The sequence below is a fragment of the Danio rerio genome, chromosome 11, assembly GCF_052040795.2.
Source record: "Danio rerio strain M-AB ecotype USA chromosome 11, GRCz13ab, whole genome shotgun sequence".
Lineage (NCBI taxonomy): Eukaryota > Metazoa > Chordata > Actinopteri > Cypriniformes > Danionidae > Danio > Danio rerio.
The window spans coordinates 26745001-26772577 of NC_141031.1; the positions used below are offsets into that span (position 1 = coordinate 26745001).

The window sequence follows — 27577 nt, forward strand, 5'->3', positions numbered from 1 at the left end:
CAATTTGATGAAATGAATGAGAAAAATCAAGTCTGTTGTGAACAATTGCCAAGTGGTTTGAAGGTTTGTCCATGTTGTTTTTTAGAATGCGATTTCTGTTTCAAGAAATGAGCCAAACCAATAGAGAAAAACTGTAACATATTTAAACTTGTTGTGTTTTATTAAATGTATAAATAGTGAAAAATGATCATATACAGTTAAATATCTACATTGTATCGTACCAATAAATGACAAAAAGTAAATTGTAAATATATAAATGCTTATTCATTGATACATTTTAAATATACAAACATTTAAAACTGATTTTGTCAGATTTAAAAGGGCTAAATATTGTTTTATTTAATACTTGGTAATGAATAGTTGCCCTAATTTCTCTGTATATTCATTTTTATTGGTCAATTACTTAGTTTTGCAGTCACATATTCTTGCATAATTACCATGAAATTGTACAGTATAATTGATTCAAGCAACAGATTTGCTTTTTTTGTAAATGTTACATATCTTCTGTCACTTTGGTCTCCTTTTTCTATCATCATTTCATAAATCATTATTCCAAGTGCACTTAAAAATATATTTGGCAAATGTCCATATAAAAAACAGCAGACAAATGTACAGCCTCTTGAACACTATGTACTCCAAACCGCCACAGTAGACTGATACACTTGATTTATTTAGCCATAATGACTGGCTACCTGTTTGTTATGTAATGTAAGTTGATTTGATGGTTGCATTTTAAGTCATTTAAATCATAGTGTAGATCCTATTTCTAAAAATGGACAAACTTCGCCAATCGCAGGACAAATGTCAAGTCAATGAAACACTGGGTCAAGCAGTGTGCGAAATGCGTTACTTTTAATAATAGAGATGTCAAGTAGTATTGTACCACTCACAAATCTTTTGATCCGCATCTAAAAGTGGAAAATTGCTTACAATCAGATAAATCTTGTGAGCTCCCCAAATTAAATTTTTGCTGGTCCCGTGCTTTGGATTTGGGTTGGAGTTTGTACCCCTGGTAATGGGCCTCACATGTTACCCATCCTGTGGCAGAACTCGAGCTCAAACTATTGACATATCTCACTGATTAATGCATCTGTAGACATTTTGGGATACGTCTGTGCATGCAAATCTACAAAAAAATATACTGATTGCCTTTTAGCATACAGTAAAAATAGAAAATGACCACAACTAGAACTGAAAGTTGAGCTGAAAATGAATGTTTGTTCAGTTTTGATCCTATTATTCTTCTGTAATGTGATTAAACTTTTGAAATTGCAATGCTTTCACATGAAAAAAGCATTGTCTAACTACACTATGTAACACCACTTTATTTTAGGACATGAGTGCTAAATGTTTTTCTTAAAAGCTTACATACACATTTTAGGATACATTTTAGGATCGGTTTGTACATTCAAATACTAAAATGTAATAAATCACCTTTTAGCACTCATTAAAAAATAGCTACAACTACAACTTTAAATTGAAGTTTACTCTGTTTATTTTGTATATTACAGATTACAGAGCCCAAAGTCAAAGATTTGAGAGGGAAAAAGCATATATGGTAAATCTCTAATAAACACTAATAATAAATCTCTATTATTACCCCTTAAAAAACTCATCCTCTTATGTGATTATAAAACTTTGTAATATTATGTCACAGATTGATTTATTTATTTAGCATGTGTATGAGGACACTATATTCTTGTGTGCTTGATTTTAAAAGCTTACTTCCTACAAATGTGCCTTTAAATTTAGTTTGCCTCTGTTATTATACTTTGACACACCTACAAGATACGTGGCATTTGATTTGACAAGACTAACTATAACAGTAAGCTGTAACCAATCAGAGCGTTTGTGTGTGTTAGTGAGTTTTACTTAAATGGAAAGAGCTGCTCTCTCATTCACACACTGCTCAAATCCAGGATCCCTCCTCAGTTGTAAACTTTCTCCAACAACAACATGCATAGTAAAGACCAAATCTGGTAAGTTATGCTTTCTTTCCATCTTAGGGTTTAAAGAATAGCTTAAGATAGCATTTATGACTACTTAATAATACTTCAGCTTAACTTAAAGGGATTGTTCAATCAAAAATGAAAACTTACTTATTGTTTATGTTCTCTCGACTGGTTTCAAGCATTTATGAGTTTCTTTATTCTGTTGAACATAAAATAAGTTATTTTGAAGAATGTTGAAAACCTGTTGAAAGTCAATGTTTGCAGGTTTTGTTTAAATAATCTGTTTTGTGTGTCTTTAACAGAAGAAAGAACAATAAAATGTTTAAAACCAGTAAATGATGACAAATTTTCAGTTTCTGTCTCTTGGATAAAGTTTATTTGTGTCATGAAACATGATTCTGATCAAGCTTTTTGAAATTTAAATGTCATTAGATCACAGAAAAATGAATATCAGTCATATCCAATGGCACAATGCAGTTAGTCTTTGAGTAATTGATTATTTAAACTCTTTAAATTCTTCTAATGTATACAAATAGAGACACAGGCTTTCAGTTCATTTTTTTTCCTCTTGTCACCAGCCATGAGGACTACCAGAGGGCGGCAGACTGGCTTCTGTCCCAGACACAGCACAGACCTAAAGTAGCCATCATTTGTGGCTCTGGACTGGGCATGTTGGCGGATGGGCTCAAGTGCCAGGACTCGTTCAAATATTCGGACATCCCTGGCTTTCCTCAAAGCACAGGTAAGACACGGGTCACAGCGTCTGACAATGGGTTTCCTCCAGGGATTTTCTTCATTGGCTAAAACGACAAAGTAGACATTTTAGTGAAGTACTTACTAATAAAAATGTATTACGTTAACATGTTCGTTTATGTTATCTGTAATGTAACATGCTACCAAACTTACAACAAGCATGTGCTGTTGTTTTTTGGCCAATTTAGTAACTAAGTAAGAAGAAAATGGGATTAATTTGACATTATTGTAATGTTGAACCCCTGCTAAATATTCTGTTTTAGTTGCAAGTATCAACTTACTGAATTAAACGTCTCAGCAAACTTTTAGTTCACGAGGACTTTACTACTGGCTCTCTTAGGAACCAAATATGGTTCTGCTATCTCATCTTCTTTGGGAATCTTTGTTTTAAACTGATGTAGGACTGTTTTAGATATGCTGGGTTGATTACTACTGTGAAATAGACCAGTTCCTGTGTGACTTGTCATATTTATAAACAGTGAGAAGAGGCTTATAGTGTGTCCTTCTCCAAGAAGTGTGTAGTTTAGTTTTTTAAATTCTTGAATGTCAAATTTACAAACTGTCAAAGTTACTTACTGTTGCTTGGACGAAAAAACAATAATAAACGTTTTAGTATTTGGTTATGTATAATAATGCTTGTGTTTGTATGTATTGAAACAGTGAAGGGTCATGCTGGACGGCTGGTTTTCGGGGAGCTCAAAGGGAAAACCTGTGTGTGCATGCAGGGCCGATTCCACATGTATGAGGGACACTCACTAAGCAAGGTTTGTCCAAGTTGCTTTGCCATTATTTATACACTCTTGTTTAAAAGTTTGATAAGTTATTGGTGTCTTATGTTCACCAAGGCTGCAATTGTTTAACTCGAAATTTTTTAATAGTCAGAAACAGTTTGTTACAGTTTCATAGTGCCAAAGACATACTGTATTTTGTAACAGTTTGTCAGTGTATTCATAAAATATAGCGTTTTTGAATAAATAAAAAATGTCCAGCACCACCACAAATGGCTGACAAGTTAAAATTGGGTATTGCTTGAATAAGTATAAGAGACAAGTGTTTAGATTTTCTGCCAATTTGTTCTATAACTATTAACATAAAGAGATGTCATTTGTGTTTCTCATGACCACTTGATGGCGCTGTGCCAAAACTGTGCAATTGACCTCAAGTCATGGTTATCATAACATCCACCAATTTTGCTCTTAATATGCTAATTAAGTACTGTGATACTGTGATGCAGACCTTATTCTTCACGTCAAAGTTGGCGCAGTCATTTAAATCATTTTGGCTTGAGACTTCCGGTCTCATGCACTTCCAATTTTTTTTAGATATTAAAAGTAGCTCGTTCTGCTGCTTGATGTTACAAACTGATTTTTACAAAATTTTCTTATTGTATTATTCTACTTTGTCTGTATTGTTAAGCAAAATCTTGTAGAGCAAGTAGTTTGACCGTTTCTGCCGTTTATTATTCCTAGTCATTTCTCCAACAAACATGAGCAAAACATTCTAGTAATTCAAAAAATATTTTATTAAAAAAAAAAAGAAAACTAGTTAAAAATTACTAATTAACCAACAATTATGGGGGAATTATGTCATACATGCAGTGCAATTATATATAATAAATTATCAAAGCAGAATTTTAAATATAGTCATTACTTCAGTCTTCAGGGTCACTTAATACTTTTAGAAAGAAAGAAAGAAAGAAAGAAAGAAAGAAAGAAAGAAAGAAAGAAAGAAAGAAATATTTCACTCTAAACAAAACAGTTTTGTGAAATTTTAGCATATTTTCAATTTCGATTTGAGGCTTTATTTGGTTAATAGTCTTTAATTGCTTAATGGTCTTGCGAAGTTTTGACAGTTTTACCATGTGTCATAAACAGAATCATATTACATAACAGAATTATCCTGCATTCCAATCATAACACTGTTCCATTCATGCTGTGTCATGCTGCAATCCAAAAAGGATGATAGAATAATTCCTTTTTTTTTTGGATGCCCTTGTAGGATATTCACTCCGTCTTGGTCACGCTGATTTGAGTCACATGCTGAATCCCAAAGCATAATTCGACAATCAATGAATCTTTTGTGTAGTTTACATAATGCAGGGTTAGATTAAACTGGTGTATTAGTGAAATATCTGTACAGCACAGCTGCAAGAAATGTGCTTGATGTTGAAAATGGATTAACAATTACCAGAATTTGTGCTTGTGTTCCTCAGGTCACATTTCCAGTAAGAGTGTTCAAGCTCTTAGGTGTCGACACTCTGATTGTTACTAATGCTGCGGGGTCATTAGCGGACAGTTATAATTGTGGTGACATTATGATCATACGTGACCACATTAACTTCCCCGGACTCGCTGGACTGAATCCTCTCAATGGGCCTAATGATGAAAAGTGAGTATCAATGTACGATGAAATGATTTAGGAAAGCGTTCATTCATTACAATCACCAGTACAAGGGATGTAATCAATTACCCGTTGCTGTCAAGGTTTGGTCCACGATTTCCACCAATGTCTGGGGTTTACGACAGAGGCCTGCGGAAGATGGCGCTGGACATCTGTAAGGGCATGGGTGTCTCTCAGTATGTCCAAGAAGGCGTCTATTGTATGGTGGGGGGACCCAATTTTGAGAGCATCGCTGAAGCCCGACTTCTGCACAGACTGGGAGTGGATGCAGTTGGTAAGCTTCAGTCTCAGTAATTCATTTAGGAATTGAATATGTAAAGTCCTCAAGAAATCAAAACTTAGCTAACATTGCTAGACTTGTGGTGAACAATTAATCTATGCTTGTCATTAAAAAAAAAGTTTGCCCTTTTAATCTTTAATTTAAATATGATAATGCTTTTCCTGTTCGATTCGATTTTCGATTCGATTTTCGATTATGAATAATTAATTAATTAATAACAAATTAATTATTTGTAGCCTACAGTTTAAACTACCTGACCTGTATGGTCTTTGTTTTACCCATAAACAAATCATACAATAAATGAATAAAGGCAAGTTACACACATAATTACCACCTGTCAATCACTTTTTTCTTGTGAATAGGCAGTGATCTGTGTCGTTATTATGGCGTCGGTAAAAAAAAGGTGCACAACCAACAGGAACCAGCCAACAGTATCTGAGGTGTTTGCTAAAATGACTAGTGTGAAAGTAAAAGATTGAAGCAGTCTTAACTAGGTTAATTAGGTTAACCAGGCAGGCTAGGGTAATTAGGCAAGTTATTGTATAACGATGGTTTGTTCTGGAGACAGTCTGAAAAACAATTAGCTTAAGGGGCTAATAAATTTGACCTTAAAATGGTTCATAAAAAATTAAGAACTGCTTTTATTCTAGCCAAAATAAAACAAATAAGACTTTGTTCAGAGGAAAAAATATTATCAGACATACTATCAACATTTCCTTGCTCTGTTAAACATCATTTAGGAAATATTTTAAAATGAAAAAAACAACAAAGGGGGGCTTATAATTCTGACTTCCACTGTATATATTTACAGTAATTTTTTAAATGTTTTTAAGAAAACTTATTCAGTTCATCAAGGCTACATTTATTAAATGTAAAAAATGTTAAATTGTTAAATATTTATCAAAATTTTAAATAACTACTTTGTTATTGTATGTAGTTTTAAATAAAATTATTACTCCAGACATTATTGCTTTTGTTACTATTACCATTAATAAATATAATAATAATTAATATTAGTGATTTCTGAAGGATTATGTGACTGGAGTAATGAAGCTGAAATTTCATCTTTAAAATCACTGGAATAAATGAATAAATTAAATGATAAAGTACTGTTGAACAGTTATTTTATAGTGAAACATTTCACAATTTGTATTTATGATGAAATAATTGCAGCCTTGGTGAGCAGAAGAAGCTTAGTTTAACATATTTAACAATCATACTGACCCCAAACTTTTGAGCAGTTGTGTATAGAATATTTTAGAAGCAAAAATGTGCACTTTAATTTTAACAACCCACAGACATCATCACCTAATATAAAGCAGAGGTCAGACTTTCTCATATATACAAAGCCTCATTTCAATTGTCAGGTTTTGTAAAAATCTATCTATTGAATTAATCAATCTATTAAAGAAACGTTGGCTAGAATTCTGCATTATAGGCTTAAATTATAGAGAGACATAGCAGATGAACCGAGACTGCATCAGATCAATGTAAATCTTTCTTTCGAGCTGTCAGTGCGGAAATGAACAAAACAACAGGCTTAATACAACATATTATACGATTAAAATATGGTAAAATTAACAGATAGTAATTTCGGTCAATTTTCCTGACGGATAAACTGAGATCAGGCTGGATAAACAGCTCTCGGTAATATTTCAGCATGCTTTCACTTTCGCATTTACCGGTAAGAATGACATCTCGCCCCACTCATCATTCTCTCTTAATATAGCTGTATATATGGCTATTACACGATCATAATACGCTGTGATATAGCCTGGGTCGTTAGTTTGTTGCATTGTTTTGTTTTCTCAGTACAATCGATCCGCTCAGTAGGGCAGAGACCGTCTCATTCAGGCGTTCTCGGACTGATTGATTTGGCGCGGATGCGAGCACAACTGCTGGATTTATGCCTAACAAACCACGCTAAAGGGGGAAACGAGACAGATTCCGAAACAAACGTCTATGTGTGAAAGCACCGTAAGATTGTATTTGCACACAATTGACAGACAGTCGCAGCACGCAGCTCTGGCTCAATCTGTCAGTCAACAAGGCAGCACTGTACACTGGCCCGAGCGTCTCGCATGCTGGCTCCGGGCTATCGGGCAGTCCTTATGTCGAGCCCTGAAGGGAGCTCTGTCAACGGGTCTCTTGCGTCTGCACAGTTTAACAAGCACTTCAACAAGCCTGTTTTTTCCCGCTTGGCAAGCCCAGCTGACGTGACATGGGGGCGTGGCAGCATCGACGATTCTATTTTTTGATTCGACAATCGAAATCGAGCATAAATTTCGATCGATTTTCGATTAAAATCGAAATCGTGACACCCTTAATATATATATATATATATATATATATATATATATATATATATATATATATATATATATATATAAATTGTCAAATAACGTATATTTTAGGAAATGGGCATGGCTAACATATCTTAAAACACGGCTCCAAATGTCAGTTTTGACAACAAACAGAATTGGTAAGTAGGAGGAGTCCCATCTTTCAGAATGAAATGCCTACTTTACTACATCCAATCAGCTTGCAGTAGAAAAAAACAAGCCACGCCCACTGTTTATATTCCTAGGAACCTGCTTCATCTATCGGTGACAGATGAAATGCTGTTTCCGGGTCTAGGCTGCTTCTCATTAAAATTGAGAAAATACTCGTTTGTGAACACTTTTTAGTCGTATCACACATTAAAGTGAAATTTATATAAAATTATATACACCAATATTTAAGAAATGGATAAAAAAACTAATCGATTTCTGGTCATTGGATATTAGGCATGGATATATGTACTGTGATTGGGATTTTCGAAAGTATTACATCGCTTTGTAAACGTTTATTATTACCTTTTGTTGAGTCTCTCCATACAGTTTGATACGGCACTTGGACTTGAAAGCCGTTTCACGTGACGTCACACTTAACAAGCGGATGGGTCACAATACGAACAAATAATGTTCGCTGCATCCGGTTCACAGGGATGGGGCTACATGTAGAATTCAGAAAATTTTAGCGATCACTGGTGGCCGTTAAGTGAACTGCAGATAAAAACTTAATAGTAAAGGGATAGTTCACCTAAAAATGGAAATTATACTCATTATTTACTCTACTTCAAGTTGTTTTAAAGCTGCAAGATTTTTTCCTGTAGAACATAAAATAAGTTATTTTGTAAAAATGTTGGAAAGCGGAAAAGTAGAAAACACTCTACAAGCCAAGTTTTTCAGCATTTTTCAAAATATCTTCTTTTGCATTGAATAGAAGAAGAAACTCAAACTGGTTTGTGACAAGTAAATGATGATAGAATATTCTGTTTTATCTCTTTAAGTTTAAGAGATTGAATGTGACATAATTATAATAGTTATAACTATATATATATATATATATATATATATATATATATATATATATATATATATATATATAGTATATCATTATCATTCTTAAATAATCATACAATTATATATATTTTTCAAATCGCCTTGGACAGACTTTTCAAGAAGTTCACTTTAAGATCAGCTTAAATTTACAATGTAATTACAATGTAAATTTGCATAAACTCTTTCACTTAAAGCAGAGTTGTCCAAACTCGGTGCTGAAGGGATGGTGTCCTGCAGATTTTAGCTCCAACTTGCTTCAACACATCTGCAAGAATGTTTCTAGAAAGCCTAGTAAAGCTGCGGTCACACTAGAGTTTGTGTGTGCGAAATTCTGTTGTACGGTGCTGTGAAAAGAAGTGGGATTAAACAAGATGATTAGCCACTTAAAAAAGCAAGCGATTGTTCCATGTTTTAAATTTCTGTCCAGAGAGGTCATGTTTTGATCTTTGATGGGTCTCACGCAATCATGTGATGTGATTTTGCAGGTCAGAGTTCACCAAGCTTGAACTTTCCCATGCTGTGCGAAAACATGTAGCATAAGCTTGCATTTGGGGTCTGACACATTTGTGTGCATATGAAAGGAAGTTTATGGGGAGAAAAGTGCAGTGTGACCACAGCTTAAGAGCTTGGTTAGCTGGTTCAGGTGTGTCTAATTGGGGTTGGAACTAAACCTTGCAGGACACAGGCCCTCCAGGACTGAGTTTGGACACCCCTGACTTAAATTCTAGTTAAAATGCTGTCATCATTTAGGGGAAATAAAAGTGTTTTAAAGTAAAGTGTTCTAAAGCTAATAAGCCATGCATTGTACAGAATTTAGCAGAATTCTTACTTAATTTCTTAGTCATTTTTATGTTTTATTTCAATGAAATAATTATTTTCTAATTATTAATTATTTAATTAATTAATTAGAAATTATTAATTTCATTTAAAAAAATAATAAATTAAAGATAAAAAATAACAATACAGGTTTATTTATATCAGGCACATATTTAACAAGGGTTCCAGTAATTTTGATTACACCTGTCTATATGGGAAAAAACAATACATTGTTTGTGGCCTATATAAAAGTAATTTCTAAATGTGCTATGATAATTTTTACAGATTTGTCAAATAAACTAAAGACAAAACTAAAAATTTAAGGAGAAAGTAAACATTAAATATATTAAGTATTATTATATTACACTACACTGTAAAAATTGCTTGGTCCCACACATCTGTGTTGGGCCAACATGAAGGAATTAAGTTAACAGATTTAAGTGGATTGAACATAAAACAATTAAATTGTTGCAAAAAAACTCAATAACTGTGTTGTTTCAGCTCATTTTAAATAAACAGTTTAAATAAACAGCAAACAACATTTTTGAGTGTAGAAAATGGGAATCTACCACAGTTTTTGATTGTCAAGAAAGTACCAGGCCTGATCTTTAATGCTAGATATAAGGTGTATATAAAGAAGTCATATTTCTGTTTTGTATCAATTATTCATTGAATAACTAATTTCTATATAATTTACCTTTAAAGGAATGAGTACAGCACCGGAAGTGTTGGTCGCCAGTCACTGTGGCATAAGAGTCTTCGGTCTCTCCCTCATCACTAACAAAGTGGTGAAAAGCTATGAGGACAACGAGACTGTCAATCATGAAGCTGTGTTGGAAGTGAGCAAAATGCGTTCAGAGACGCTGCAGGCTCTCGTCACGGAGCTCATCAGCCGCATGGACATCAACAACAACACGGCATGATGACATCAGCAGCACTGCACCTGCCAGTCAAAACCTCATCCACAAGAACCTGCAGCTACACCGTGATTATCTGTTCAATTCTCTACGCATGTTTCAATAACACACGTCTTTTAAATATTTATGATTTCGGTATTTATGAGATCGCAAAAAATGATCTGATCAGATGGTGCCTTAACAACAAGCTTACTATTCAGTTGGTGCTGTTTTTTTTTTAGTGCATAGAAGTTTGTGAATACCACTGTATATACATGATTGCGTAATGTTAATATCTTTTATTATAGAGTCAAATGTTTTATAAACTGCTATTACTATTAAAGTTTCCTAATGTTGATATTTTGATGATAAAGTTGAATATTTGAATCTATTTATATGTATTTTTTTCTCTTTGCATTGTACAGTGCCACTGTATGTCGACATGTTTGTATAATCTTGTCTTGTATAAAACAAAAAGTATAATCTGATCTGTAATTCAAGAATTTCAGCAAAAAAAAAAGTGTATTTTGAAAAGTGTATTTTACATATGCAATTTATATGAATAACTTATGCAAATCAATGTTACTTCTTAATTTAACATAACTGTTATTTAAAGCATAAAATGACAAATGGTCAAAATAAAAAGATGCCATGACTTCAGACATGTTCTTGTTTACTTTTAGACAACACAATGTTTAGAAATATATGGTGGAAGAACTCTGATTTGTAAGCAGCTCAAATACTTGTTATTTTGACCAACATTGATTTCTATGTGTAAAAATGCCTTAAATATTATTTTGTATTTGAAATTTGTAAGAAAAGTGATGAGATCTTTATAGAATAAAACAAATTGTATTCAAGCACACCCTGTGGTCTTTTATTTGTTTCATATTGTAGCCTAAATATACATCTAAATGTAACAACAACTTGTGTTTTACACGATTTATACAATCACATAGAATTTATATTAAATTATAGAAGTTAATCTAAAAAAGTATAGGTTGTGGTAGATAATGAAAATAGTTTGGCATTTCTGTGTGGAGTTTGCATGTTCTCTCCGTGTTCCCTGCATGTTTCTTCCGGGTTCACCGGTTTCCCCCACAGTCCAAAGACATGCGCTTTAGGTTAGTTGGGTAAGCTGCACTGTCCATAGTGTTGGCTATGTGTGTGAATTGAGAGTGTATGGATGTTTACCATTGATGGGGTTTAGCTGGAAGGTCATCCGTTGCGTAAAACATATGCTGGATAAGTTGGCAGTTCATTCTGCTGTGGTGACCCCTGATTAATAAAGGGACTACGCCGAAAAGAAAATGAATAAATGAGCTGTGCGTTAATTTGCTCTACAGGACTCTGTTTGGACTCTCAGTAGTGATTATTAACCACACTGAACTCAATTTACTATGATCTTCTATGTGAAGCTGCTTTGACGCAATTTACATTGTAAAAGCGCTATACAAACAAAGGTGAAATGAATTTAATTGAATAATGAACATTGAAGTGTAAATTTCCTAATTTCCGCGCATGCTCAATGTGTCCACTAGATGGAGCCAAAGTGTTTCACAGTCTGTTTTCGGTTGCTATGATGAAATTTGCGGAATGCTGGGATTGTTTGGTCTCTCCGTGAGTTTTCTTGTGGACAAAAACATTCAGCCTGTGAAGAAAACATCATAATGATTGGTCGAGATATGTGGAGCCTTCATTCTGTGGTATGACAAAATAGGTTTATGTTATATGTTGTAATGCTAATAAAATGTTTGGGCATGTTGTGATAAAAAGGTTTGCAGGACACCTTGTTTAGTCTTTATATTTGAGTTTGGCTTTCTGTTTGGTTAAAAATGGAGCCTAACTAAACAGTTTGTATCAATTAAAATTCTTATATCCCAGGATTACAGAAAATGGGAGCGAAGTACAAGTTCCAAACACCTGCTTTGGACAGCTCCTATTCATAAATCAGACATATCATCTAATAAAGCAGGAAAAAGATCATCTCCAACTTTAAAACCAGGTATAAACATGGCTAAAATAAAAATTATGCTTCTACTGTCTTAAGGCACACCTATCTTATTCTTAATGCACTATTGTGTAATTTCTACTATTATAAACAGGAAAATCTCTAAATACTGTCCACAATGATTTCTCAACACTCCCCAAACTCCTTACAAGAAGGAAAACAGAAAGCGTTGAACAGGAAAAGAAAGACTGTATCAAAACCCTGATGGTGTGTACTATAAAGAAGACTTTTATAGTTCATTTGTGTTTAGTTTGGTATATACCTTGTCAACAGCTGCAGTCTGTTATAGTTACTCATCAGGTCCAGGAAAGAGGCAATAAAGGATCTGGAGGAGCATTGTGAACAGCTTCAAGAGAGAAACCTGCAGGTGGCCAGAAGCATTGTGGATACAGACAGAAACTCAGTCTCCAAAGCCAATGAACTGCTCGTCCAGAGTCAACAAATGAGGGTGAGCTAAGTTTTTAGATCCCAGTGAACAATAGGGTGCACTCTAATGTTGTTGTAAACCCTAAGACTTCCCTTGATCATCAAAACACAAAAAACACGTGTTTATTCAAATCTGAGAGATTTCTGCACCTCCCAATTTATAGATATCTGTCCATTCAACCCCAGTGGTTTCATCCCAAGATTATGAAGCATTGTAAATGTTTTGTGTGCCACAGATTAAAAAAACAACTTTGATATGGATTTCCAACATGAGAGAATTATGACACATTCATCTTATTTTGATGCACTTAGAGCTGCACAATATATCATTTTAGCATCGATATCGCAATGTGCACATCTGCAATAGTCACATCACAGGATCTGCAATGTTCAGTTATGATTATGGTTAACCAGGAGAAACCATTTAGGACACATGGGAATTGTGTAGTTAATGCAGATTTAACCAAAATTGTGTTCAGTTTAATCAAAAGTGTTCGGGCACAAGAAATTTGACCATTTGTAACTTTAGTAAAGAATAATTTTGAATTATTTATACAGTAAAGGGGCTTTCCAGTGGCGCAATGGGTAGCATGATTGCCTCACCGCAAGAAAGTCATTGGTTCGAGCCTTAGCTGGTTCAGTTGGCATTTGCAGTTTGCATGTTCTCCCCATGATCATGTGGGTTTCCTCCGGGTGCTCCGGTTTCCCCCACAGTCCAAAGACATGTGCTAGAGGTGAATTGGGTGAGCTAAATTGTCAGTAGTGTATTTGTGTGAATGAGTGTGTATGGATGTTTCCCAGTGATGGGTTCCAGCTGAAATGGTATCTGCTGCGTAAAACTTATCCTGGATAAGTTGGCGGTTCATTTTGCGATTGCTGATTAATAGAGGGATTAAGCCAAAAAGAAAATGAATGAATGAATTTTGAATTATTCATATATTTTACATTTGATTATTGAAATTCCGAACCTGAATACTATTTGATTCCACCAAAAAATCATAAAACACTGTTTATTTCACTGTTGTCCTTGGTGTAATGAGTTAATTTTTGAGATTTCTATGAACCATTCACTTCTCTACAGAATCAGTCCAATCGATCTAAATAAAAAAAAAAACTTCTGGTGAAATTGTTTATATATTTCAATATTTATAGCAGAAAAACAAAATATCGCAATGTCCTATTTTTCCAGTATTGTGCAGCCCTAATGCAAATCTTTAATGTGCTTCAGTGTACTCATATTTTTTTATGTTCTTGCATCTTAAAAAACACACACATGTAAGTTATTATTTATTTGGGTCTTGGTTGGCTTGTTGTTCATTTATTAAATGCAAGGATACAAGACCCTAAAGAAAAAAAAATATGTTCATGTGTGATTTCCATCAACAACATGAATGAATGTATGTTGGATATCTGAAATATATGATAGAGTATATGAAATTAAAACCTTTTACTAAAAAAGTACTTGTTTTATTTATTTTTTTCTAGCACTCTCACAACATTTCCATCTCTTCATAAAACTCCAATCTAATTACTTTTTTAGTTTTGAAATGTTTGAACATCAAACATTTTGGGTGAACATTATTTCAAAGCAGATTTTATTCAATTGCTAATTTTGTGTTCTGAAGATGAATAAACGTCATGCAGGTTTGGAACAGTTAGGGTGAGTAAATGATGTAAGAATTAATTGCCAAATTTAACTTTTAACTCTTCTGTTCTTTCTAGAGATCAATGACAGCTTTGAAACGATGGGATGACAGTCTTATTAAAAGTGCCAAAGCAGACCTGATTGCTACAGAGGAAGCGTCACACACACATCTCAGTGGTTAGTGGTATATACTTCATCAGTTATGTTTAACTATTTACATTATTACTTTTTTACTACCTGGTTTATACACTGCATGACTAAAAGTAATCAGAACGTACTTTCTAATTAATATGCTGGCTACATTTATTTTAATACAGTACATGCAATTTTAATGTGTATTGTTACATTTGAAAAAACAGTATTATCTTTTTATACATTTAAAAAATGTTGTTTATTCCTGTTTAGTCCTCCAAATCAAAGCACAGCAAATGCTTAATGTTTTTTGTTCAAGCTATGAAATGTTTTAGAATTATTTGATATATGAATAAAAAAACAACAAAAACATTTCTTAATAATTTATGAATCATTGTTGAATAAAAGTATTATTTTCTTTTGGGGGAAAATCCTTCTGCCCCCAAACATTTCAATGTTACATTACAAGCAGAGGCACATAAAATCTAGCACACAGAAACATTTCCTGTAGAACGAGGCCCTCTTCTGTTCCATTATTATATTGGCTCTGTTTCTACAGTTTATAATTGGGTTTACACATTTTAGCCTTATAGTGTAGCAGCTGCAATGGTGAAGCAAACACAAACTGCATCATCAAATTTCAACTGACTACTCTTATAAGTGCAGGTTTGCAGAAGCAGTTGGATGTTGTAAAAGCAGAGGTGCTGAAAGCTCAGAAGGAGCTCCGTTTCCTGAAAACATACAGAGATATGGAGTTCCCAGTCAAGGTCTTGCAGATTGCAGACATGGAAAGAAAGCTGGATCAACTGAAAAAGCTGCAGCAGGTAAAATATAACAAGGAATTAGTTTCTGAATGAACTGATGTCAACTGATGAGTGAAGACTAAAAAGTAATCGAAATGAAATCCAGGAAAATCCTTTATTTATTAAAAAACATGCGGTCCCAGCTCTCATAAGTACTCCTCAGTGTTTAAGAACATTTTAATATACATTTCCTCTGTGATTGTCAGAATGAGCAAGAGGATGTGACTCTACTGTTTAAGAAAGAGATGGAAAGTTTGGAGAGATGCCAAAAGCAAAGAGAACAGGAAGTGCTGTCAGCCATTGCTGAGGTAAAAAGATCAGTTTTTATATCTACTGTATTTTATATGAAGACAATTCTTGTTAGAGCATTATAAAACTTGTCTTTGTGGTTTGATTTTCAGAAACATGTATCCCACATCCCTCCTATTGTCAAACTAATGACCTCACAGAACTACAAAATGAAAGAACAGATTAGTCTGCATAGAAAGGTAATCATTTTAAAGTTTGTTTTTGATTACAACATTTATTTCAATTTAATTAATTATATTCAGTGTTTCTTTATAGTATAATAACATACAGCTGACTCTGATTCTATGGATTTCTTGGATTTATTACCTATTTTTCTTTTGTAAAATGTAAATATATGTTATTATATGTCCAATTTTGAAATAAAAATATTTTCATTCCAACCCAGGCTAATTCTGAAAACGTACCACAATATACATTTCTAGAGAGCACCAAATACGTCCCAGGAGCTACATTTTTGCAGTTTTTGTTTTCGCGAATCCACCAGAGGCTGCTGTGCATGCTTTTTCAGATCTCAAATTTCTCTCACGAGTGCCATTTGCGCCTGTTGTTCTCAAATAAATCCAGTTTCGACTGACTGATTGACTTACTGTATGAAGTGACTGACTGACTGATCAACTGACCCCATCTCCTCCTTGCCTAAACCGAACCAATAGTGTTTTCAAAAGCCCCGATTGACCTGAACACACACTTCCCTAAACCAAATCAACAGTTTTAAAAAGCAATCAAGGAAAAGAAAAGCCCTTGCCTGATTTTTACCACGTTTTCAGATTTTACCACATTCTCACCCTATTATTAACTTATTTGTTTTATGGCTTTTGTTTTTGTCTTACCTGCTTTCTGAAACTGTTCTTCACGAGACTCGAACCCCGTCATCATGGTCAACTCCTCTCTGTATCTCTAGTTCGCCGCTATATGTGGCAAGCTAACTGGACAAACTGGTAACAGCAGGAAAGCTGTCCATACGGAGCTAAGCGGTCAGATGGTAAGCGCGAAATGCAACATCGTCATACTGCCCCGTAGCATTTGTTTTAAAGGTGAAATGCAGCCATACGTACTTCTGGCTACATAAATCGCAATCTCCAGAAATGTATATAGGCATACATTTTCAGAATGAGCCTATGTTGTTCATGTCATTCAGAGGATTCTATTTTATTTTTTTATTCATTTTATTTTATTATTAATATATATATTTTTTTCAGAAATTTACAATTGGTCAGAATAACATTATTTTCTTAAAGTTTAATCAGGAATCGAAGATGGAAGAACTTGGAAGAAATGCTGAGATTTCTCATGTAGTATCATAATTTGTTTGATTGCTGTAATAATGTCTATTAGTTTAGTAATTAATTAAAATGTGTGTGTGTGTGTGTGTGTGTGTGTGTGTGTGTGTGTGTGTGTGTGTGTGTGTGTGTGTGTGTGTGTGTGTGTGTGTGTGTGTGTGTGTTTATTTCTATTTTTATTTTTTTTCTCTCAAGGTGATAATGGAGCTGGAGCTAAAGAAAGAAGATATAACGAAGAGTATTCAAGAGCTTCAACTATCAAGACCAAACATAAAGCGAAAGATCTTTCCAGATGTTTTCCTGAAATCAGATAAGTAAGTGTTATTCAGTTATTCTTTATCACTCAAAATACTTACATCTTCAGTGAAACATAAGAACACTGGCAAGCTCTTCAGTTGAAGTTGCAGAGAAAAGTTCTCACAAAATTGTCCACTTGAAAGGAAGTTCAACAAACCCCTCGAAATGTCTAACAGTGTTAGTATGACCCGACCCCTCCCATAAACAGATATAGAACAGCAACACTTAGAGGACTTCACTTTCAAGAGCCTTCTCAAAGACACTGACAGCACACAGCCCATGATAGTTTAACATCCAGTAAGGCTCATTTTATGCATTAAGACTTGTAAAAGGAAAGCTTAAATAAATTCTGTCATCATTTATTCACCTAATTCTTGTCTTTGGAATTCTGTAAGACATAAGTTCTCAGGACAACAAGGCATTTAATTGTCAATTGTGTCATATTGTGATATTTTATACTGATATTTTGAAGCCACAGGTATAAATAAAACACACTGTGACTTAATGGGATTGTTCATGCAAAAAAAAAAATGAAAATACTGTCATAATTTACTCACCCTCCACTTGTTCCATGGATGTTTTGTGTTTACTATTGGCTTCCAAAGTATTTCTGCAACACAGGCTCATCGGAAATACATGCTTTAGCTTATATTTTTGTGTAACCGCAAAAAGATGCTTAGACATATGTTTGACTACAGTTTCTAGGTAAAATTATGCTATAGGGCAGTTTTTTTGTTCTTTTTTACACTATTGATATTCACAGAGGTATAATATTATTTAAAAAAAGCTTTTGCACAACACTAAACAAACACCAGAAAAGACCTTTTTTTTGTAATCACCTATCAATCTCCATCTGGACAACAATTCTGATGTTGTGAACAAAAGAGATAAAAACAATGTAAATTCAAGGTAAACTATGTGGTCGTGATGCACATTTCTCTTATATTTGCTTTTTAAAACACTGTTGGTTGGGTTTAAGGAGGTGTTTTGCTGGGTGATCTGACAAGCCCCGCCTTCTCATGGACATGTACAAAAAAGACATGTATCTGAAATGTAGAACAAAGTGTACCCCAAGTCTGTGTTTCCCAACCCTGTTCGTAAAGGCACAACAACAGTACACATTTTCCACCACTTCCTAATCAAACACACCTCAATAAACTCATCAGACAATAAGAAGAGACTCCAAAACCTGAAGTTAATGAGTCAGATAAAGGCGACGTCCAAAATATGTACTGTTGGTGTGCCTCCAAGAACAGGGTTGGGAAACTCTAAGTCAGGGGTTTTCAAAGTGTGAGGCGCGCCTCCCCTGGGGGGGCGCCAGAGCATGTCAGGGGAGGCGCGGGAAAAAAATATAATATAATAAAAATATAATTATTAAGTTTAATTATTATATGTATTTTTTATTATATTTAAACGTTTTAATTAAACAAAGCAAAAAAAAAAAATACGTCAAATATAAGAAAACCATTTTTACCCAGAAGGCCATAGCTGTGAATTAGCTTCTGTTTGGCAAGCCCGCCAATACAGGTATATGCCTGCTAATACAATGGGTCGGTTTCTGAGACCCCCCCGATTCAAAGCTGTAATGAAGTTCACGGCCCTTTGGCCGCCGGGAAGAAGGAGGCGGAGAACCGACATAGTTTTAAAATGATTTATTAATAACAGTGACGGCAGCTCCTCACGGAGGCTGCCGTCTAAACCAAAACAAACAGACTGCAGCTCCTCACGGAGACTGCCGTCAAACTGAAAGCAAAAGTAAAATATGTCCGGGCCCGGTCCTCTCCCGGCTTCCTCTGCCCTCGTTCCTCCTTTTATGATCTAGAGCTCCTTCCATGGGATCCGAGGCAGGTGCGCACCGCAGGTGTATCCACTTAAGCGGTGGCCTCACTCCGTTCCCACGGCTCTCGGCCACGCCCCCTCGCCACAAAAGCCTTCAAGTTCAGGGCTTAAACCCAAAAGACGACGATATGATAATCAGTATTTGAGTTTAGGATTTACGTGGACAGGACCAGCTGATGAACCACGACCTTTATGTGTGGTTTGTCAAAATATTTTGGCTAATGACAGCATGAGACCTGCTAAACTTCGACTGTTTTGACTGGGATGGACAGTTCTTGAATCTGTTTTATTCATATTGAACCATCATCCTAGTTTTAAAAACGTTATATTAAAATACTTGTTATTACTCTGTAAATAATTGCACTTTCATGCAAATGATGATAAAAGTGAGTTAACAGTCTGACATCTGTCTGTGTTTTATATATATATATATATATATATATATATATATATATATATATATATATATATATATATATATATATATATATATATATGTGTGTGTGTGTGCGCGTGCGTGCGTGCGTGTTTGGGAGGAGGGGGGCGCCAATGGATAAGTTGTGTCAAAAGGGAGGCCCACTGTCTTAGACTATGAAAAACCCTGCCCTAAGTCAATCCCTCCAGGATTTTCCGATTTTGTGATAGCTAAATTTATCAAGCAAAATTAAGCATTTCTCGCAAATTCGGGGTCTAGAAGCTTTTTATGACGTCATCATGACACTGATTCACCCAAAACAAAGGCCATGTGGATGCCAACAACCCTTGCCAAGCCATGATTTTACAAACATCATGATTTTAGGTGGCAGTATATGTTTACGCTGATCTGTAACTCAGCATTTAACCAGATGAAGTAGACAGCGCACTTTAAATATGAGTAAACATACAAATTTGAATTCACCTACAACAATTACTTCGAAAGACTGTGAAAACATGAGATGAGTAAAATTAGTTAAATAAAGACTTGTTGCGGGCACAGCACATAACACAGGCATTGTGTCAAGCCTCTTTCACAGCACACGCACTAACAAGAGTAGAAAACATAGTGTTCAGCTTAAAGATACTGTTATTCTGTTTAAAGTGACATTTAAGGACTTAACTAGTTTAATTAGGAAAGTTAAAGTAATTAGACAAGTCATTATATAATGCTGGTTTGTTCTGTGGACAGTTGAAAAAATAAATATTGCTTAAGGGGCAAATAATATTGACCTTAAGATGTTTTTTTTTATGTAATTGTATTGTAGCTAAAATTTAACAAATAAGTTTAATTAAAAATTTCTCCAGAAGAAACATATTATAGGAAATACTGTGAAAAGTTGTTTGCTCTGTTAAACAAAATTTGGGAAATATTTAAAAAAGAAAAAAAAAAATCTTAGGAGGAAGAATAATTTTGACTTCAACTATGGAAAAACAACAGCACTAATTTTTTTCCTGGGATGGCCTTCATGATTTTTGCAATGATTTAGTGGATTTTAATCTTTAAGCTGTTGTGCACACATAATTTATATATGGTTACAAGATTTGTTTTGAACACACAGTATCCTTAAAGGTCCATAAAACCCCCTCATTTCAGCAGGGTGTTTTCACACCTCTACTTTCGAAAAAGTCAGAAAAGTGGGCGTGTCCAGCTCTGTTTAGGGGGGAGTGTCGGAGGAAGAAAAGGGGCATGGTGTGGGAGTGTCTATTTGGGCGCTGTGAATTTCAGAGTCAAAACACACACCCAACAGGGGACAAAGTGACTGTGTTTACATGGACATCTGTGGTCGAATTCTTTGCCAAATTACTAAATGGTGGACTTTAACTGCAGTTTGGCTCTTTCATTCAGGGAATTCATTCATGTCCCTCACGACAAACGAGATATTTGATTCGAGGATCTGCTCTAAGCGTGTATTTTTCATGTAGTTTGATACCGCACAGCGAATGAGGGAAAAAAAAACCTCAGCATTTCCCGGAAACTTAGATGCACACGGCAGGTAGTGTCAGAAAGCCGCATGTGTTATTCCGTACACAAAATGCGGTGAAAATCCTACATGAGGTTATAGTTTGGTTGTAGTGCTAACATGTTTACACTCGGTGCAATAGTTTGTTTGATACGAACAAACTGAATAAACAAAGAGCACTGGTTGCTCACTTACCAAATCTTCATTAAGAGGAGACTACAAGTGAATCCGGATCTCAGCGTTTGCAGATGAGAACAGCTCTCAGGTAAACAATGTTCCTCCTTAGACACGCAAGTTATTGTTGTCGCGCGTCGCGTACACTGTTAATCCACACGTGAGTCCAGCTGCACTCCCACAGAGAGAAAATGAAAACAAAACTTAACTGCAGCAAACTAAAAAAGCAACACTTCACGCTGGTTTTGCCAACACAACGTGGCGTCTCTGTCGTCTAAACACTGAGACAGTAATGAATAATAATGAAGTTAAACAGTAGAGACCGCTGATTGGTTCGAACCAAGCTTTACTCATGCATTAATGCAACACACTGTAAGACGTAATAAGACACACTCTTGTACAGAAGTCCAGTCTGCACGCTGGAATACAGGCTATTATGTCATGGCCGTGACGCAGCTTCAAAATTAGTTTCAAACCAGAAGTACGAATTTGCTTGAAATAACACAAAAAAAAAACAATTTACACTTTTTAGTGAAATATAGGTGTCCTAATAGTGTTTCTAGCAGTGTGGGACACATATACGACTGTCAACAGCTCAAAAAATGTGTTTTGGTGTTTCGTGGCCCTTTAAAATTTAAGTCACAGAACCCACTGTTTGGGTCTAGGAGTAATTAAAAATTAATATAGTAAAGACTTTTGTCTGCGGTATAATTTTTTACAGCAAATCAACACAAAATTTTGCCGCAAATTTTAAAAAATGTTGCAGCAAAATCAGTCATTTTAGAAAAAAAAGTCCTGCGAAATCCTGGAGGGACTGCTTAGTAACATATTTTAGATTTTAGAAAAAAATTAACAGCACCCTCTAGAGGATTTGTCATTAGAAATGCACAATGAAACTTACCCAGGGTAATGTACTTTACATTTTGAAAAAAGTATGCTGAGGCACGTATTTTCAGTGAGCCTGGGCTGTAAAAAGTTTTTGGTACAATTATGTAATACAGTATATATCACACAATTATAAGGTGATAAAATAATTATTTAGATAAATATTTAATGTCATTTTAAAGTACATTTTGCACTTCTAAATCATGTTTAAACATACACTTTTTTTATCCTTGTTGTTCCAAAAATAGGGAACCAAGCTTCATTTGTTTGATAATGGTTAAGAATTTTAAAAATGGTTTATTTTAATGATTTGTTTTATCTTATTTCTTTTCTTTTTTTTTTTTTTTGAGCAACACTTTCATTAACCCAAGTAGCTTTATTGGAGATCTGACATTGAAAATCAGATAAGCTGGAGGAAGAGGTACCTTATCTACTCTGAAACAAAGGCTTGGTTTGGAAAAAGGATTGGGCTGATGAAGATGGTGTTATATTACACAGTTTTGGAAATGACTCTAAAGGCCATCTTAAAGATAAATGAAGAACAAGAGAATGCTGTACATTCATGGAATCCCTGGCGCCCATGAAAGGTTAATGAAGGTTTCACATTTCCCAACAGTCTGTTCCAAAACAACATGTCATTTTCCTCTCCATGACAATCGGTCATATCTCCAAAACAATCGGACACTTTATTCCAAGGCCGTGCGAGTGCAAGCACGACCTCTTGCCACCCATGGGAGCTGTTACAGTTAAGATTTATTCATATGGACTTTTGGTCTTTAAGTGTTTTGGCCTTGGGGACAAAGAACATGGAAAACAAGCAAAAACATTTAGCGTGTTCGCATATCATGTCACACTGAGCACCAAATTATAAAGGTTTCCATTAAATGGAGATAATGATAAACAGATCTGGGATTTCCTGCTCTGCTCGTGACAGAGACATGGCTTTAGTATCTGCAGATGTCCAGAGCCCCAGCAGAGAAACTTCTCATGTTTCCTGTCTTAAACAAACTGTCTCAGGCTGTGGTGAACAAGTTTATGGCCATAAATATATATTCATATATATAACAAAAGACATATAAGACACTTCTATACAGCTCATTGTTAAATTTAAAGGCTTAACTAGGTTAATTAGGTTAACTAGGCAGGTTAGGGTAATTTGGAAAGTTATTGTATAATGATGGTTTGTTCTGTAGACTATCGAAAAAATATATAGCTTAAAGAGGCTAATAATTTTGACCTTAAAATGGTGTTTGAAAAATCAAAAACTGCTTTTATTCTAGCTGCCCATATACAGTATATCACTGGCAATTTACTTGCGTGTTTGGATAAAACATAATTTTTGTTGTTTTAATTTTGAAAACACAGTTGATATTTCTTTCAAATTCAAAAAAATTTGATGTCATTTAGGGCATTTTATATAATGTTTATACATATAATGTTCATTTTATAAAATGTTGCGTGTCTAACACAATACAACTCTTTCATCCTTAGAGTAGTTAGGAATTCATGATTGATTTTCACTCACAACAAATCAAAAAATACATATCACCAATTTAAAAAATTCAGAAATCTCTAAATGAATTTTTTTTTTTTAATGTGGAAGAAATGTTATCAGACCTTTATAAAAAATAAATATTAGCATTTTTCTTAAAGCCATACCTAATAAATCCAGAGAAATCTTTTTTTTTTCCAAAGCTATATAGTGCTGGGGCCTAACTGATGCACTGATACAAGTGAATACATGTAAAACAATAACAAAAGTACTATTAGTAGTAATTAGATTGTATTTTGCTTTAATACTATATATTATCTAACTCAGGTGTGCCCAAACTCTGTCCTGGAGGGCCGGTGTACTGCAGAGTTTAGCTCTAACCTCAACTAGACATGCCTAAATAAGATAATCAAGTTTTTACTTGGTATACTTACTTGCAGGTGTGTTGAAGTAAGTTGGAGCAAAACTTTGTGGGACACCAGCCCACCATGACCAAGTTTGGCCACCTCTGGTCTTACTGAATACCTTTAGATATTATGGCTTACAGTTATTTTATTGTAAAATACAAAAAGCAAATTATTCATCATATCTTGAGGCATTCACCATTTAAGAATTCTAAAAATCTTAACTTAAATTTTTAAAACCTGCAAGACTTTTAATATTACCTGCAAGACCATTTAATATTAATACACACTAACATGATTTTATTCATGGTTATTTGTGTAATATGTCTAAAATGTTTACCTTGATTTCATTTCATTTTATGTTAACGTCAAATATTTAACATCCCATTTGCATATTGTTCACAGTTTACGCCAAATCTAAATTATTTTTGGTAACATGACATTTAGTTAACAAAAGTTGAATCATCAGTTAACATTTATTAATTTAGGTGTTTTAGTTTATTAATATTTGGATTTTTATTTTCCAATAAAATTATTGACTTGTAAAACTATTTATATTTAAATCAATTAGTGATTTTATTGATTTTTTTCCTATAAAATTATTGATTCTTGATTCTTTCTCTTTGTATTTGGGCCAATATTATTAAACTTATTTAATATGTAAGGTCAAAAATCTTTTTTTGTCAGATTACATTACCTTAAATGTGCAAGTTAGATTATTATTATTATGTAACTAACTAACATACTTTAATACACTGTGCATATGTAAAATGTAGTTGTACTTTATTTTAGTATTTGTGTCCTTAGACTACTTTAAGTACTGGGTTATATAAGGTAACAACATGGGTTTATTTTGCATTCTTTTTACTCAAGTACAAATCTATGTAATAGATTGTCTAAACCTAACTGTTCTGACATTGTTAGGGATGTATCTAGATATTAAGTGCATGTACTTAATAAAAATCATAGAGTTCTTATGTAATTTATACTCCATAAAATGACTTTCATATGGCAGAACAAGTTCTTCAGAATGCCCACTTCTGTTTTTTAAGAATATGAGGATAAATAAGTGATGACAGAACTTACATTTTTGGTTGAACTGTCCCTTTAAGGTTGTATAAGCTGTAAACAGTAACTGTCACTGTGATGTCTGTATTTTAGGTGTACTCCAGATATGGACGTCCATCTCAATATACCTCATGAGGATTTACTCCCCGTGTAGCCCTGTGCTGAACGCATTACCTTTTTGAGTCTTTCCTTCAGCTGCTATATATTACAGATGGAAATCAATGGAGCCACTACATTAAATCATTTTACTGAGTCAAACAATTTTATAGATCATCTTTTCTTTATCTGTCTATGCTTTCAGTTTGTTTTATTGGCTTGATCCTCACTTTCATTTCTATAAGCACAATCACTTTAGTGTAGCTACCATGATTTACTAATGTGTCTTCAGACATGCTAATGCATACTGTGTGTATTTTAGTGCCACATAAACTAAGCTGTGGATGTTTCATGACCATGTTCATTTTGTAGCATTACATGTTTAAAAATCAGACATTTTATATTAATATAGAATAATCTCGCTGTAGGGACACAAACTTTTACAATTTTAAAAAGAAATTTCCTCCTGATTGTTTAAAGGGTCATGAAAGCAACCTCTTTCAGTTCAAGTCTACCCTCATTTTTTCAAAAAATGTTTCATGTTGGGCGTGGAGCGCTGCCAGCAGAGGTAGAAATGGGCATGGCCGACAGAGCAGGGGAAAAAGATAGGGGAAAACAACTGTCAGGTGGCTCACAAAATGAGAAACAAACTGTGAGGAGACCTGTGAGTTTACAGTTTACTAAGTTAAAATGCAAAGAAATAAAGAGTAAGTAATTTAATGCCCTGCTATCTTTGTTATTCATAATTTCATGTACAGATAACCACAATTTGTTATATCATTATAAAGACAATCGTGTTTAAACTCTATAACTCTATAAGGACTTCTGTCTTCCTCAATACCCAGTTCTGATTGCAGACACAGTGGCTAGCAGTGCAACAGGTCTCTTTATCTATTTCAACCATTAGCCCTGCTGGTAATCTGGAGGTTTTAAACATAGGCAAACACTGCAGCACGGATTTAGGCGATGTCTGAATGATAACGAACTCAAGTCATAAATTCTCCAATTCTCGCACAGATCTCTTGACAAAAATCCTTGATGCAAACCAACAGATTTGCTGTATCAGCCGGGACAGCATCACAGGGAAAAACATGCAACAAACCCTGTGGATCACGGAAACAAACATACAACCCGTGCCATACGTGGACGTGGTCTTACCCTGTCATTGGGTCTTACAGCTTGGCAGGTCTGTTTTGCCTTCGGAAAGCACATGCACTCATGAATAACTAAGAAGCTGGGTCTTCTCATGGGATAAGAAAACTGTGCTATGAGTAATAATGACAAACCGACGCGTCATCACTTCACTAGCAGATACATGCTATGTCACCGATTTTGATCCCACCCCACAAATTATTTTAAACCAGGAAGATGAAATTAGCTCAAAATTATCCAGTTTTCCCCACAATTAAAGCTGACAGGTGTTAACGTACACACAATACACACAAATCTGTTAAAGAATTTTTTTTTTTAAAGATGGTGTCTTGAACCTTTAAAGACTGATGATGTTGATACTTGAAGATTTTTAATTTAAAAAATTATAAATCGGTATCGACACATTGATTTGAATTTTTCGGTTGTATTTTTTGGATGAAATTATACAATTTTGATGACATTTTTAAAGTATACTGTAGGTCATGGCCTTGCTCATTGTATATTTTATTAAGTATGTTTACATGGACACCAGTAATCCGATTTTAATTAGATTAAGACAATACTCTGATTAAGAGTCTGTAAACAGGAATTTTTGATTGATCTAATCCAATTAAGGTCTATATTGAACTAAACAGAAATTGTATTAAGACATGTGGAGTATGCCGATTTTAGTCACATTATTGAAGTGCAGCAAAGACGTGTAAACAGCTTAATGAAGCTATTATCAATGTGTAGGATTTTCACCGCATTTTGCGAAAGGATAGTCTATACACACAGGACTGTTTGACTCTATTCTCTGCACTTACCATTTCAGTGAAGGACTACAGACACCTGCATTGAAAAATACTTTGAGTATTTTCTTATACAGCATGCAGTATAAAATTCTATTAAAACAACACTCTTCCAGCAATTCATACTCACGTCCAATATCTCTTTTGTTACAGGGAGCATGCATGAAATGTTCCTGAATAAAGGTGAAAGTGCCAAACTGCAGTTAAAGTCAACACATTAAAAATTAAACACCCAAAGTTACATAAAACTTGGAGGAAATGTGGATAGCCGTGGTGACGAAATGACTTCAATCGAATTATGTGCTGTAACATGTAAAACGGGATCATGAAAAGAACATTCAAACAGCAACTCGTAA

General features: G+C 34.4%; 2 protein-coding genes across 57 annotated transcripts in view; both read left to right on the forward strand.

Moving 5' to 3' along the window:
• Positions 1-11345, forward strand: part of pnp4a (purine nucleoside phosphorylase 4a) — a 232772-nt gene extending 221427 nt beyond the window's left edge. For 25 of the 50 annotated variants that reach the window (XM_087272140.1, XM_087272142.1, XM_087272146.1 and 22 more), the window contains 7 exons: positions 1512-1558; positions 1920-1979; positions 2531-2694; positions 3366-3469; positions 4918-5093; positions 5189-5379; positions 10290-11345. In XM_087272140.1, coding sequence (XP_087128266.1) covers positions 1957-1979; positions 2531-2694; positions 3366-3469; positions 4918-5093; positions 5189-5379; positions 10290-10507 — 876 coding nt within the window. In that variant the 5' untranslated portion in view covers positions 1512-1558; positions 1920-1956 and the 3' untranslated portion in view covers positions 10508-11345. 50 annotated transcript variants of the gene reach the window in all.
• Positions 1-25998, forward strand: part of si:dkey-76p14.2 — a 247425-nt gene extending 221427 nt beyond the window's left edge. For 6 of the 7 annotated variants that reach the window (XM_087272602.1, XM_087272603.1, XM_087272605.1 and 3 more), the window contains 10 exons: positions 12022-12186; positions 12365-12485; positions 12586-12698; positions 12781-12939; positions 14640-14739; positions 15361-15518; positions 15704-15805; positions 15899-15985; positions 17282-17400; positions 25276-25443. In XM_087272602.1, coding sequence (XP_087128728.1) covers positions 12151-12186; positions 12365-12485; positions 12586-12698; positions 12781-12939; positions 14640-14739; positions 15361-15518; positions 15704-15805; positions 15899-15985; positions 17282-17400; positions 25276-25336 — 1056 coding nt within the window. In that variant the 5' untranslated portion in view covers positions 12022-12150 and the 3' untranslated portion in view covers positions 25337-25443. Of the gene's footprint in view, positions 1-12021; positions 12187-12364; positions 12486-12585; positions 12699-12780; positions 12940-14639; positions 14740-15360; positions 15519-15703; positions 15806-15898; positions 15986-17281; positions 17401-25275 lie in introns of those variants that run through there. The other variant, NM_001442775.1, reaches the window with a different exon arrangement.
• Positions 25999-27577: the final 1579 nt, after the last annotated feature.